This window comes from Trichosurus vulpecula, chromosome 5 (assembly GCF_011100635.1).
Source record: "Trichosurus vulpecula isolate mTriVul1 chromosome 5, mTriVul1.pri, whole genome shotgun sequence".
Lineage (NCBI taxonomy): Eukaryota > Metazoa > Chordata > Mammalia > Diprotodontia > Phalangeridae > Trichosurus > Trichosurus vulpecula.
Window position 1 is genome coordinate 57,000,956 of NC_050577.1, and position 14,003 is coordinate 57,014,958.

At 38.4% G+C, this 14,003-nt stretch overlaps 1 protein-coding gene across 1 annotated transcript; it reads left to right on the forward strand.

The window, feature by feature from the left end:
• The first annotated feature begins 12,615 nt into the window (after positions 1-12,615).
• Positions 12,616-13,976, forward strand: LOC118849637 (fructose-bisphosphate aldolase A-like). Its single transcript, XM_036758560.1, has one exon. It carries the CDS (start codon positions 12,681-12,683, stop codon positions 13,773-13,775), a length of 1,095 nt encoding a protein of 364 aa, XP_036614455.1. The 5' UTR covers positions 12,616-12,680; the 3' UTR covers positions 13,776-13,976.
• Positions 13,977-14,003: the final 27 nt, after the last annotated feature.

Genomic DNA, 14,003 nt, shown 5'->3' on the forward strand with positions numbered 1-14,003 from the left:
TAATTACAAGTGTTATTTTGGAATACAGATTTCTTTCAGAATTCTTTGGACAACAAATTTGTATAAAGCAGATTCATATAAAACAAGACTTCTGTATAAAACTGAATCAAATTTATAAAAATAAGAGCCATTCCCCAATTGATAAAAGGTCAATAGATATTGACAGGCACTTTTCAGAAGAAATCAAAGCTATCTATAGTCATATAAAAATGCTCTAAAAAGGAAAATGAGATATGTGGGAAAATGAGACATTAATGCACTATTGGTGGAGTTGTGAACTGATTTAACCATTCTGTAGAGCAATTTGGAACTATGCCCAAAGGGCTATAAAGCCATGCACACCCTTTGATTTAGCAATACCACCACTAGGTCTGTATCCCAAAAGAGATAAAAAACAAAAAGGAAAAAGGACCTATATGTACAAAAATATCTATAGCGGCTCTTTTCTAGTGGCAAAGAATTGGATATTGAGGGGATGCCCATCAATTGGGGAATGGCTGAACAAACTGTGGTATGTAATGATGCTGGAATACTATTGAGCTGATGCAAAGTGAATTGTACTGTGTACAAAGTAATATCAATATTGTAAATTGTGAATGACTTAGCTCTTCCCAGCAATACAATGATCCAAGACAACTCTGAAGGACTTATAATGAAAATGGCTTTCTATCCCCAGAGAAAGAACTGATGGTGTCTGAATACAGATTGAAGTATACTTTTTTAAAACTTAATTTTTCTTGAGGTTTCTTTCTTTCTTTTTTGGTCTACATTTTCTTTCACAACATGACTATTATGGAAATGTTTTACATGGCTACACATCTATAACCTATATGGAATTGCTTGCCTTCTCAATGACAGAGGGGTGGGAGGGGGGGAAAAGGGAAGGAATTTGGAACTCAAAGTTTCTAAAAACAAATGCTAAAAATTGTTTTTATGTGTAACTGGGGAAAAATAAAATAGTAAATAGATTAAAAAGAGAAAAATGTTCTAAATCACCATTGATTACAGAAAGGAAAATTAAATAACTCACACTTATCAGAAATGACAAATGCTGGAGGGGATAAGGGAAAATAGGTACACTAGCAAATTATTTCTGGAGTAGTGAACTGGTTCAACTATTCTGGAGCAATTTGGAGCCATGACCAAAGAGCTATAAAACTGTGCTTACCATTTGACCCAGCAAAAATCTACTCAGTCTGTATCCCCAGGGATTTAGGAAAGAGGAAAAGGATCTATATGGACAAAAAGTATTTATAGCAGCTCTTTTCATGGTGGGAAAGAATTGGATAACAAAAGGATGCTCATCAATTGGGGAATGGCTAAACAAGTTGTGGCATATGATTATGATAGAGTACTACTGTGCTATAGGAAATAACAAGGGTATTGGTTTCAGAAAAACATGGCAAGACTTATATGAACTGATGCAAGGTGAAATGAGAAAAACCCCAGGAGATCATTGTGCACAGTAACAGCAATGTTGAAATGATGATCAACTGTGAAAGACTTGGATACAATACAATGATCCAAGACAATTCCAAAGGACTCACGAAGAAAAAAATGCTGTCCACTTCCAGAGAGAGAAATGTTGATCTCTGAGTGCAAATTGAATTATGATTTTCTTACTTTATTTTTCTTGCTTTTTTTGGAAATATGGCTAATATGAAAGCTTTTGCATGATTTCACATGTATAATTGATACATTTCTTGCCCTCTCAGTAGGTGGGAGAGGGAGTGGAAGGAAGGGAGAGAATTTGGAATTCAAAATTAAAAAAAAAGAATGTTAAAAACAAATATTTTTAAATAAAAAGTCACACTCATTCAACATAATCTTTGTCCACCGATAAAAAAGAAGTTCAGAGCAATTAGCAGCTATGTAGCTCAGACCCTAGGAAGAAAGCAAGATTGTATTTCCAGCTTCTAGCCTAGTCTGAAGCCCGCAGAGGAATAATCCATTCAAGAATCACAGACGAAGGGGAAGCCGACAGTTCTATCACCCTGAAGCAGCAGTTTCCCAACTGACTGATAATAGCTGAATCAAGAATCAGTCTACTCTCCTTAGACCCAAACCCAAGCCAGGCACTTGCAGAGCTCAGAACAGGGTGGTGAGCAATCAAACTTTGCCATTGATCAGACCACCCTAAAGCATGAAAAGCTTACAGATCTGCAGTCTATCCCTAAGATGTTGAAATAACACAACGCTCTGCCCCAAGAATGCTGCAGTAGGATCTACCCAGACCTTCCTTCTGAAAATGCTGCAAAGTCCAACCCTAACATCAAATCTGAAATCAGAAGGTAGTTTGGAAGAATGAGAAACAAGAAAATGAATCTATCATGAAGAGCTATTGTGGTGACAGAGAAGTTCAAGACACAGTCTTTGAAGAAGAGAAAGACTCCAAAACATCTACAGACAAAACCCCAGAGAAAAATGTAATTTGGACACAAACTCAACTAGGTCTGGAAGAGATGGAACAAGAATTTTAAAATTATTTTCATAAATGGAATGAGACCACTTGAGGAAAATAATCGAAAAGGAACAAGAGTATAGTAAAAAGAATTGGAAAGGAAATTAATAGCTTTGTAAGAGGTACAAAACCTTATCCAAGCAACAAACTCCATGAAAATTAGCATGAACCAAATAGAAGCCAATGACTCCATGAGGCAACAATATTAAAACAAAGCCAAAAAACTAAAAGAAAAGAAAATCTAATATATGCCATAGCAAAATCTACTGACCTAGAAAACAGATGGAGGAGAAAACAATTAAGAATAATTGAACTGTCTGACTGCTCTGACCCACCCCCTGAAAAAAGAGTTTCCACATCCTACTTTTCAAGAATTCTTAAAACAAAACAGCTAGAACTCTAAAACCAGAAAGCAAAATGAAAATAGAAAGATTCCATCAGTTACTTTCTGAAAGAAACCCCCAAATGAAAACTCTCAGGAATATCATGGTCAAAATCCAGAATTTCCAGGTCAAAGAAAAAACTACTACAAGCAGTCAGAAAGAAAGAATTCAAGTACTGAAGATCACACATGACTTAGCATCCACCACTGAAGTGGAAGGAAGAAGAATTTGGAATACAATATTCCAGAAGGCAAAGGTTATTTGGCTTATAGGTAAGAATAACATCTGGGGAAAAAAAACCTGACTATAATGCTATGGGGAATTGGGAGTGGGAATGGATCTTTAATGAAATAGAGGACTTCCAAGCATTCATGATGAAAAGATCAGAGTGGCATAGAAACTTTGAAATTCAGGGCAGCTAGGTGGCACAGTGAGTAGAGTACCAGCCCTGGAATCAAGAGGACCTGAGTTCAAATGTGGCCTCAGACACTTGACACATTTATTAGCTGTGTGACCTTGGGCAAGTCACTTAACCCCACTTGCCTTGCCTTCCCCCCTCCAAAAAAAAAAAAGAAACTTGGAAGTTAAATACAAGAGTGAGGAGAAACGTTGAAAGGTAAACATGAATGAACAATGATAAAGAGCTAAACAAGAATAAACTGCCTACATTCAAATATGGGGAGATTATGTATGCATATATATATATATATATATGTCCCTTCTGAATCCTAATCAGGAGTCATAGAGGAAGGCCAATTAGACAAGGCCTGGGAGTGATTCTGTTATGTCTAAATCAGGGATGTAGAACTTGCAGCCTCCCTTGGGTGTAGCCTTTTGACTGAGTCCAAGTTTTACAGAACAAATCCTTTTATTAAGGGGATTTGTTCTGTGAAGTTTGGATTCAGTCAAAGGGCCACGCTTGAGGATCTAGAGGGCCACATATGGCCTGGAGGCTGCAGGTTCCCCACTCCTGGTTTAGATGATTTTAAGAAAAGAATGAAAAGAGAGGAAGAGGAATATCCTGGTTTGGGAGGAGGCGGTGAGAGGAAGTTTGGGGAAATTATCTCACATAATCAAGGTGCACAAGTAGATGTCTGTACCAAAAAAAAGGAGGAAGGGGTGAGAGGAAGTGGCTGACACTTGAACCTCACTCTTTCAGTCAAAAACCTACTATTTGTCAGGTATTTTACTAAATGCTGAGGATATAAATACAAATAAAAAAGACGGTTCTTGAGAAGCTTACAATAGAATGGGTAAAGACAACACACAACAGGAAGCTAGAAAACAGCGAAGAAGGAAAAGAAGATACCCAGCATAGCAGCCCAATAGAGAAGTCCAGAGGAATCCAAAGGCAGTGCAGCGGGTGAGAAACGAGACGGCTGTCCTGAGCCCTCTCCTTAAATGGAAGTTTGGGATCTCGTTGCTTTCCCCTCTAATCAGAGGAGCAGAGGGTGCTGATGAGATGTGAGTCCCAAGGCTAATTCAGTTTTGCAAGATGATACAATTTCCTAATGATAAGATTACTGGGGCATGATGGCAAATTCCAACAGCAGAGCAGCTTTCATCTCAAGTAGTCAAAAGAAGGAAGAATACACACACACACACACACACACACGGGGGGAGAGAGAGAGAGAGAGAGAGAGAGAGAGAGAGAGAGAGAGAGAGAGAGAGAGAGAGAGAGAGAAAGAGAGAGAGAGAGAGAGAGAGAGAGTTGTTGGGCTTAAGAGTTCATCTAACAATAGTTTAGGGGGAAAGGGAAGAGGGAAGATGGGGAATTAGAGGAAGAGTAGATTACAGGAGGAATTAGTCCTAAGGGGAAAAACTCTAAGGCTATACAAAGATATTTATAGCTCTTTTTGAGATGGCAAAGAATGGGAGTATGAGAAGGTGCCTATAGATTGGGAAATCTATGAATAAGTTGTGATATATAAATGCAATGAAATACTATCATGTTGAAATCTTATCCATGTAATGGCACATCATAATTTCCAAGAGTTAATTATATAGCACGCTACCCATTTCTTGACAGAAAGGTGAAGGACTAAAAATACAGAATGAGACTTTTTTTGACACAACCATGTGAAAAGTTTTTGATTGACTATACATGTTTGTAATGGATTTTGTTTTTCTTGTTTTTTTTCATTTGGGAGGAGGATTTGGGTGAAGAAGGCAGATTTTGGCTGATTAAAATAAAATTTTTTTAAGGAAGAGTTATGAGCCAATGACACTCAGCAGGAATCAGGATTGTAGCCTCAGTAATGCCTACAACATATCACAGAATCACAAAATCAGAACGGCCCTCAGATCATCCAGTCCAACCCATATATGCATGAGAATCTCACCCTAGCATGTTACCAATGAGGGCTTCTCTGGGTTTTGTTTGAAGACCTGCATTTGGAGATAAACCACAACTTTCCAAGGCAGCCTGTTCCATTTTTTAAATAGACTTACTTGTTAGTAAGTGCCTTCTTATGTCAGTTCTTCATAACTTCCCTACATTGTTCCTAGTTCTGCTTTCTCGGGCCAAGCAGGACTAGCATGATCCTCTCCTTCATATGATGGCTTCTCAGATATTTGAAGACAATGAACATTTCTGTCTCTCCTAAGTCTCTTCTTTCTCTGTTAATGATCCCCAGTTCCTTTAGCAAATCCTCACAATCTTCAAACCTTTCACTAAGTTGGTCAGTTTCACATGAACCTTCCAGTTTATCAAAGTGGTCCTTAAAATACAGCATCCAGAGCTGAATACAGCACTCTAGTTGTCTGACTAGGTCAGAGTACAGTACAACATTCGTCATCAGCTCAGTCCTAAGTGCTCTGCCTCTCTTAATGCAGCCTGAGAGTATATTTGATTTTTTTGACTGCTATATATCACTGTTTACTCATATTTAGTTTATAATGGAATGGAACCAGGATGGCAGAGCAGCAAGAAGTAAAGTGAAGAGCTTTCCCCCACCCCCAACTCCTGCAAACTGATCTAGAAAATGCAGTGGGCTAAATCCTGATGGGGAAATCCAAGGTTATATAATCCACTAAAACAGCCTGAAGAATGGTGAACTAAGCCTCCCACCTTTCCTAGATTGTATTTGTTTTTTATTATAATTTAAATTTTTTTTATTTTTTATTTTTATTTATTTATTTATTTGCAATTGACAAAAAATTTATTTTCTCTCCCTCCTACCTTCTTTCCCAATTTAAAACAAAAGATAAAGTAAATCCTCTATCTTGAACTTAGGAAGTATATTTTAAACTCAAGTGCAAGACTTTACATTTATCCCTATTAAACTATACCATTTAATTTGGCCCCATGTTCTACTCCATCAAGGCCTTGTTAGTTCCTGACTGTAACCTAGTATGTTAGCTATTCCTCCTAGCTTTGTGTCATCTGCAAATTTGTTAAGTATGTCTTTTTGGCTTTTATCCAAGTCATCGATAAAGGCTGTTTAGCAACAAAGAGCCAAGCATAAAATCCCAGGGCACTACACTCCAGACCTTCTATCATTATGACACCAAACCATTCACAGTTGTTCTTTGAATCTATCCACCCAATCCACCTAACTTTATTATTGTCTAGCTGAAATCTTTCCACATATATGTGTATGTACATATATATGTTAGCGAAATGATGAGAGACTTTGGCACATGGAGCAGCTTATGCTGTTCTAATTGGCACAAGAGAGCTGATTGTTAAATTTTCAACATGGCATTTATACCTCAGAAATTGCTACAAATCACAGATGAATTTTATTGTGTTGTTGATTATCTAAAGGAAAATGTTAGTAACATAAATTGAACTTAAAAGTGTGTCCTGCCATGAATTTGTCAGGGAGCTGGTTGTTAAACATTTACTTGTACACTCTTGTTTTTATCTATCCTTTACTAAGGGATAGGCTCTAGATTTGTGATTTCATTGGTATCAGAAACTATTGAGTGAGGAAATCACTCTATCAATGCAAGCCCACACTTTCCCTGAAACTTTGAGTCTCAGGTGCTTAGGTGACAGGGAGGTTAAGAAATTTGACAGGGTCACATAACCATTATGCATCAATGGTGGGACTTGAATCCAGATCTTCATGGCTTCCAGGCCAGTTTTATTTACTATACCATGCTGCCTCTTCCTTTACTACAATCTAGGCATACAATCTCCAGTCTGAAGAGGTAGGGAGAAAGGGCTCTACCAGCATGGAATGTTGTCTATACTAAAAGATAAGGTCACTTTATTGGTCAATTCCACTTAAATATTTTTCTTTGTTACGATTGGAGGAAGGTTGGAGTTATATATCAGGAAATCATTGTTGTTTTTAAAAATACAGCAATAAAATAAGAGCAATAAAATAAAATCTAGGTTACTACATCTATGGTATTCCCCAGATCTGTCAATCTTCAATAAAGGAAAAGAAGTCAGTCTGGTGTGGCCTTTTCTGCAAGAAATCATGGTGGCTCTTTGTAAACAAAGCTTCCTTTTTTAGATATTCAATAACCATTGCTTTAATCGACATTATAGATTTTTTTCCCCAGGAACCAAAAGTCAACCTTGCTAAACTAGAGTTTGCAGACTCCTTGATTCTTTGTTTTTTAAATACCAGGACCACAGTTGCCTTCCCTAATCCTTTAATATTGTTCCCCTCCAGGGTCTTGCAAAGATCACTGGCAGTGGCTCAGCAATCATATCTGCCAATTCTTTCAGGACCTGAGGGTGTCGTTCATCTAGGACTGGTGACATTAACTCATCAAGGACATCTAGGTACTCTCTTACTATCTCACTATTCCTTTGATGTCTAAGCTTCCTATTAGCCATTTTTCCAGGCCAAAGATTATTGTCTTTGATAGAGAAAATAAAAGTCAAATAAGCTCTCGCCTTGGTGATAAGTTATCATTGTCCTATCTACCCTAAGCAGGAGTTCTATCCTTCTTTTGAGCTTCTTCTCTTTCTAAACATAGCTTTATAAAAGAAGCATCCTAGCCCTATTCCAGCATCCTTATATTTGCTTCTGGGTTCATTTGCCCTTTTGCTTCCCAGGATTTACAACATCTGGGAACAGCAGAAGTAAGATGCTGATTCTACATACAGGCTCATAGAGCTGGAAGACAAAGATAGAGACTTAGAGGAAATTCTGGCCAAAGAGATAGCACATCCATTGGTCCTTCTTCTGCTGGGTTCAGTGGCATTGGTCCTAGGATCTTTTAAGTAATTCCCCTTTCCGGTAAAAGAGACACTTCAAGGATGGACAGACAAATGAACAGAGTAGCCATAGACCCTAGAGCAATACTCAGGGACCTGCTGCCCTCCTTACTCATACAACTATGACCCTGCCGATCACTGGCAATTTCCACAATATTCTCCAAGCCTAGTGTAAACAACCTGTTGTCAGTTAAATGCCTGCATCCCACTCCACTTTAGTGGAAGATAGGTGGTTTACTATAGGACACAATTTCTGGTTTTGCTCTCTCCTGTCCTGATGCTGTATTTCAGAAGCTGAAGGATCAGGAGCCAGACTCCAATACCAGAAGGCTTTATTTGTTTGTTTGCCTTGGGAGTTGGAACTTAGAAGAAATGGAGTGTGGCACTTTGTGCCACCAAACCATAAAGCCATAGTAAGTTGGAAATCCATAGACAGACCTATCAAATTATCTAGTCTCATAAAACCATTTGCTCAAATCTGATCTTGAATGGAAGTGACCAGCTGATACAGTATGCTGAATCAGGAAGAGAAGAAATGTGTGGTTGATAGGTGGAGGCAGAATTGTATCATACATTATGATTGACAGTTATTTGGGGGCCAGAGCTACGATTTCATTGACTTAGGGAACTCCTAGTGAGGAAAGTCTGTCTACCAATTGAGATCAGCAACTAGTTTGTAAGTTATAGTCTTGAGGAGATTTATGGGCTATTGAGAGCTTCAGTAAATTGATCACAGCATCAATCTTTGTCAGAGATAGAACTTAAATATAGCCCTTTCTAACACTGCACTTGGTTCTCTATACGCACTACACAACACTGCCAGCTAAGTTATATGTATTCCTAGAGAAAGAGCCCAAGATGTACCAGCGTGGAAGACAGGGCTGGGTCACTGTCAGCCACCTGCCCATGGCCCTGTCTGTTCATGGGATCCAGATGATAACACTAGGACAGCTTAAAAAAACACTTTTGGGTGGCAGCTAGGTGGCACAGTGAGTGAGTCAGAAGGATCTGAGTTCAAATCCAGCTTCAGACATGTGACACACTTACTAGCTGTGTGACCTTGGGCAAGTTGCTTAACCCCAATTGCCATGCCTTCCCCCCTCAAAAAAAAAGGAAAAGAAAAAACCCTACCTTTTTGTTTTCCTCGGCTTTTTCATCATCCTTGGCTCATTCTTAATTTTAGCATGTCTTACCCCATTCTTTGCCACATGTTGATGTTTCCTATCTGTTTTCTGCCCTTGATTATATCTTTTCTATGTGTCTGTTAAAAATCTAACTTGGTTGATGAACATCTTGATCATCAGAATCTGCTTATTGGACAACTTTCAATTTTGCTGTGCACTGAAATTGTTTCCCTTCACGTTTTTGCTTTATCCCTCCCTGTCTTCCTCTATAGAATTCTAGCCCATGTGGAGTCTTACCTAACAATTCTGATGCCTGAGACATGACCAGCAAAATACAACCTAGAGAAAAGATCTTGAAAGGTATCCTTAAATCAACTTTTTAAGACAAATTTAGTTAAAGGAAAGAAAGATCTTAAACTTGAAATGCAGGGCCCCATGGTGGGAGACCCTAGAATTCACACAAAGCCACTGTTCAAGGAGCAATCACAGCAATACCATGCTGAGGAGGAGCTCCCTTGAGATGCGGCCTCTGAGAGGAGGAAATGGACCATTAGGGAACAACAGGGAAAGGGAAAGGAAGGTTAGATAATGTGTCTCTAAGTTGAAATTTAATCAATCATACAATAAGAAAAAAGCTTGGTGTCAAAATTCTTTTGCAGTTCAAAAAACATTAAAGTTATTTTTTTAAAGGCATCAAAGCAAGGGTTCAAAGAATGCCTAATATTCACAATCATTTGCAATCCTATTTCTTTTGATTTTTAATATGTTATATTCAAGCTCTTTCTGGTATCCTCATTTTGTTCAGAAAATTCTATGCAATGAAAACAAATGTTCTTTTATATCTGAGGTTTTTCTTCTTGGCTGCATGGAAAATAATTTCTTTATCATTGTAGTCTTAGAGTTCAACAATAATATGTTTGGATCACTTGAATGTAAGGCTCATCCTGTTTAAACTTGTGGAGTTTGTCAATTTGTTTGCGGTCCCCTGGTTTCAATATATCTGGCAAACTCTACTGTCCGATTTTCTGAAATAGAAGAGGATTCTTCATTTTTTTTGAGAATCCAGAGCCTTTCAGGTTATTTTCTTGAGCTTTGTTCTTCAGATCCATCACCTCTGTTTCTAAGCATTCTATGCATGTTGTTTTTCACTATTATTTTCTTTTTGCTAATTTTGCTATTCCATAAAACTATATGCTTTTTTCTCAGTGAATTCATTGTTTTAATTATATTCTCAAAAATTTTTCAGTTTGTTGAGTTTTTCATCAACTTGCTGTGTTCTTTGTTTTTTCTTAATTTAATAACCGTGTTCTAATACCTCATATATTTCTTGTATAACAGAAGGAAGTTTTAGGGATCATGGTGTTGTATTTATTTATTTTTTCATTCCAGCAACTTAATTTGTATGTCTTTATGTCCATAATATGTTGTCTATCCTATCTGAAGCAGGAAATGCCTTCTGTTATATGTATTATATATGAATAGGTATATGTATATGGGTCTATGTGTATCTGTATGTGTATAGCAGATAGTAATCCATCATCTGCTTAAATGCTCTCAATAGTAGGGAGCTCAGTACTTTATAGACTAACTCATTCCATTTTGTACAGTTCTAATTATTTTAAAAGTTTTGGTTATATTGAACCAAAAGTTGCTTCTCCTCAATTTTCACCAATTGGTTCTTGTTCTGCCCTCTGGACAATTGGTAACTATTTTCAGTTGGATCTCTAAGATTTCATCTAGCTTTCCCACTCAACTCTGCAAGTCGATGAATTTGAGCTGATTTCCAAATAACATCAATATTACTCATCAGTATAGCAGTTCTTCTCACAGGGCTAAATACTGTTTCCTGCTTTGTTAATCTTTAAAACAGAACATATAGGACAATACGGGTTACTCACAGTGCTTTTCAGTCAGACCATTGACTAGTCAGGACAAAGGCTGATTCTTGTTCTGTCCTCTGGAATGATGACATCAGCATCAAACTAGAAGAAAAAGTCGAGATGAGAAGCAGATATTGTGTAACTATAATGGCTTAAATTTGACTTATTTAAACTATTCTAACTTATTAAACTAGTTGTGGAAAATCGGAGATGGACGAACATGAAGAAACGGACTCTGTCACCATTTCTCAGAGAAGTTCAACTGAAACAGTCATTACAAAAAGGTAGCCAAAGAAACCCAGAAACCACCTCAACCATCAAATACTTGATCTCCTTGGCACATGGAAAAGAATGTCAGCTAAGGACATCTATTAAGAGCACAAGCTCATCTGTGAAATCTTATGTAAAAGGATAAAGATAATTACAAACTGAATCATCTAATAAAAGGACAAAAAGAAGTGGAGAGGCAAACAAATACATAGAAAATTTAACATGAAACTTAATGCAGATAACCTCAAGACCATTTTTAGATGAACCTGGGAGAGAAGACACCTAGGATCTCTATATTTGGAAAGAATAGTAGAGGTCATTCAGTTCAATGCCTTCATTTTTTTATATATATGAGGAACCGAGTTCTAAGAGTTTAAAGGACTGTCCAAGTTTACACAGATAGTAAGCAACAAAAACTGAGATCCAACCCAGTAGTGCTATAAATAACATTTTGGCAATGATAGCTTCTTCCAATAGAAGAAGTCTTGCTGTAGTCAGGATGAGATATGAATGACAGGATAATTTAGTATATATTCCTGAAAATTACTTTTCTGTTGACTGAGTTCTTTTAATGGGTCTTTGGGGAACAGAAAAATACTGAATTCCTTTATTAATTTTCTATTCATGTTAAGGCTGATTTTGGGTGACTAAACTGCTTTGCAATAAAGTATACTTTTCTGATTTGGGCTCTAAATTATCTGATAATTATTTTATAATGGATAGGATAAATAGGTGGCAGTAGAAAAAGTAACCAATAGCTGTTGCAATTAATAACTTCTCAACATTTAAACAAGAGTAGAAGAATTGTTGGCCCCTAACAGACAAACAGGCATCGTGTTCTTAAGATCAAGATAAGAAAATTCTCAAAAAGCACATGGTATATCTATCTATCTATCTATCTATGTACTCAAGACACACTAAACAGAACATTAGAATAACACTCATAATAAAAGAATCTTGATACATAAATTGAAGAATCACTGTAAAATAAATTGGATGTTTTATTTCTTTGAGGTCAAGGATATTTTTCTCTCTTGTACATGCAAAGGAAAACTGTGATGAAAATTAAAATAAAATAAAACATCTCAATAGGCCAATTGCTCACCTACCAAATACAACCAATTGTCTAAGTCTCTAATGGAACTGATTCTATAGAAAAACTTGAGTCATCTTCCATAATTTAGGGAAATTAACTAATTGCAAGAATATAAAGAGAGAAGACAGGTTTAAACCACAGGAATCACATCTGTGAACTACATGAAAAAGAATGTTAAAATGTTATGTATAGGAGACGTTCGGATTCGGAAAGCGCAGAAGTTCGGTTCTCGACCATAAGCGGTCTGCTTTCCGCCGGAAACTACCAGCACAGCCAAGGAAAACATGCCTTACCAACACCCAGCGTTGACACCGGAGCAAAAGAAAGAACTGTCTGATATAGCTCACCGAATTGTTGCTCCGGGCAAGGGAATCTTGGCAGCAGATGAGTCCACCGGTAGCATTGCAAAGCGGCTGCAGTCCATTGGAACTGAGAACACAGAGGAAAATCGACGCCTCTATAGGCAGTTGCTTCTGACAGCAGACGATCGAGTGAACAACTGTATTGGAGGTGTTATCCTTTTCCATGAGACACTCTACCAGAAAGCCGATGATGGCCGTCCTTTCCCCAAAGTCATAAAGGCAAAGGGTGGCATTGTGGGCATCAAGGTGGACAAAGGTGTAGTGCCCCTGGCAGGGACCAATGGCGAGACTACCACCCAAGGTCTGGATGGGCTGAGTGAGCGCTGTGCCCAGTATAAGAAGGATGGAGCTGACTTTGCCAAGTGGCGTTGTGTACTGAAGATTGGGGATAATACGCCTTCTCCACTTGCCATCATGGAGAATGCCAATGTGCTGGCCCGATATGCCAGCATTTGCCAGCAGAATGGCATCGTCCCCATCGTGGAGCCAGAAATTCTCCCTGATGGAGAACATGATCTGAAGCGTTGTCAGTATGTCACTGAGAAGGTCCTGGCTGCTGTCTACAAAGCCCTGAGTGACCACCATATCTATCTGGAAGGGACCTTGCTGAAGCCTAACATGGTCACCCCTGGCCATGCCTGTACCCAGAAGTATTCACATGAGGAGATCGCAATGGCAACTGTGACTGCCCTTCGCCGGACTGTGCCTCCTGCAGTCACCGGTATCACCTTTCTTTCTGGGGGTCAGAGTGAAGAAGATGCCTCCATCAATCTGAATGCCATCAATACCTGCCCCTTGCATAAGCCATGGGCCCTGACCTTTTCTTATGGTCGAGCCCTGCAGGCATCTGCCCTTAAGACCTGGGGTGGAAAGAAAGAAAATGTCAAGGCTGCCCAAGAGGAATATATTAAGCGGGCCTCGGCTAACAGCCAAGCTGCTCAAGGCAAGTATACTCCAAGTGGAAAGTCAGGAGCTGCAGCCAGTGAGTCTCTCTTTGTCTCTAACCATGCCTACTAACTTAAGTCAAGGCCTTCCACCTGGGTATGCCCTAACACTCCAGGCCATCCCTCACAGTCCAGGACGAGGCTGAGATCCCAGAGCTTTGTGCTGACGTCCCATCACTCCTAACTTGTGTGGTATTGTTGCTCTCTGGTGAATCTAGTGACCCCTCCTCAGCCCACTTTTTCCAATAAACAACTATTTAACAAGGAAAAAAAATGTTATGTATAAAAGATCAAGACCAAA

Coding starts and splice junctions, on each gene's coding strand:
- LOC118849637 (XM_036758560.1), top strand. CDS start 12,681: ATGCCTTACCAACACCCAGCGTTGACACCGGAGCAAAAGAAAGAACTG.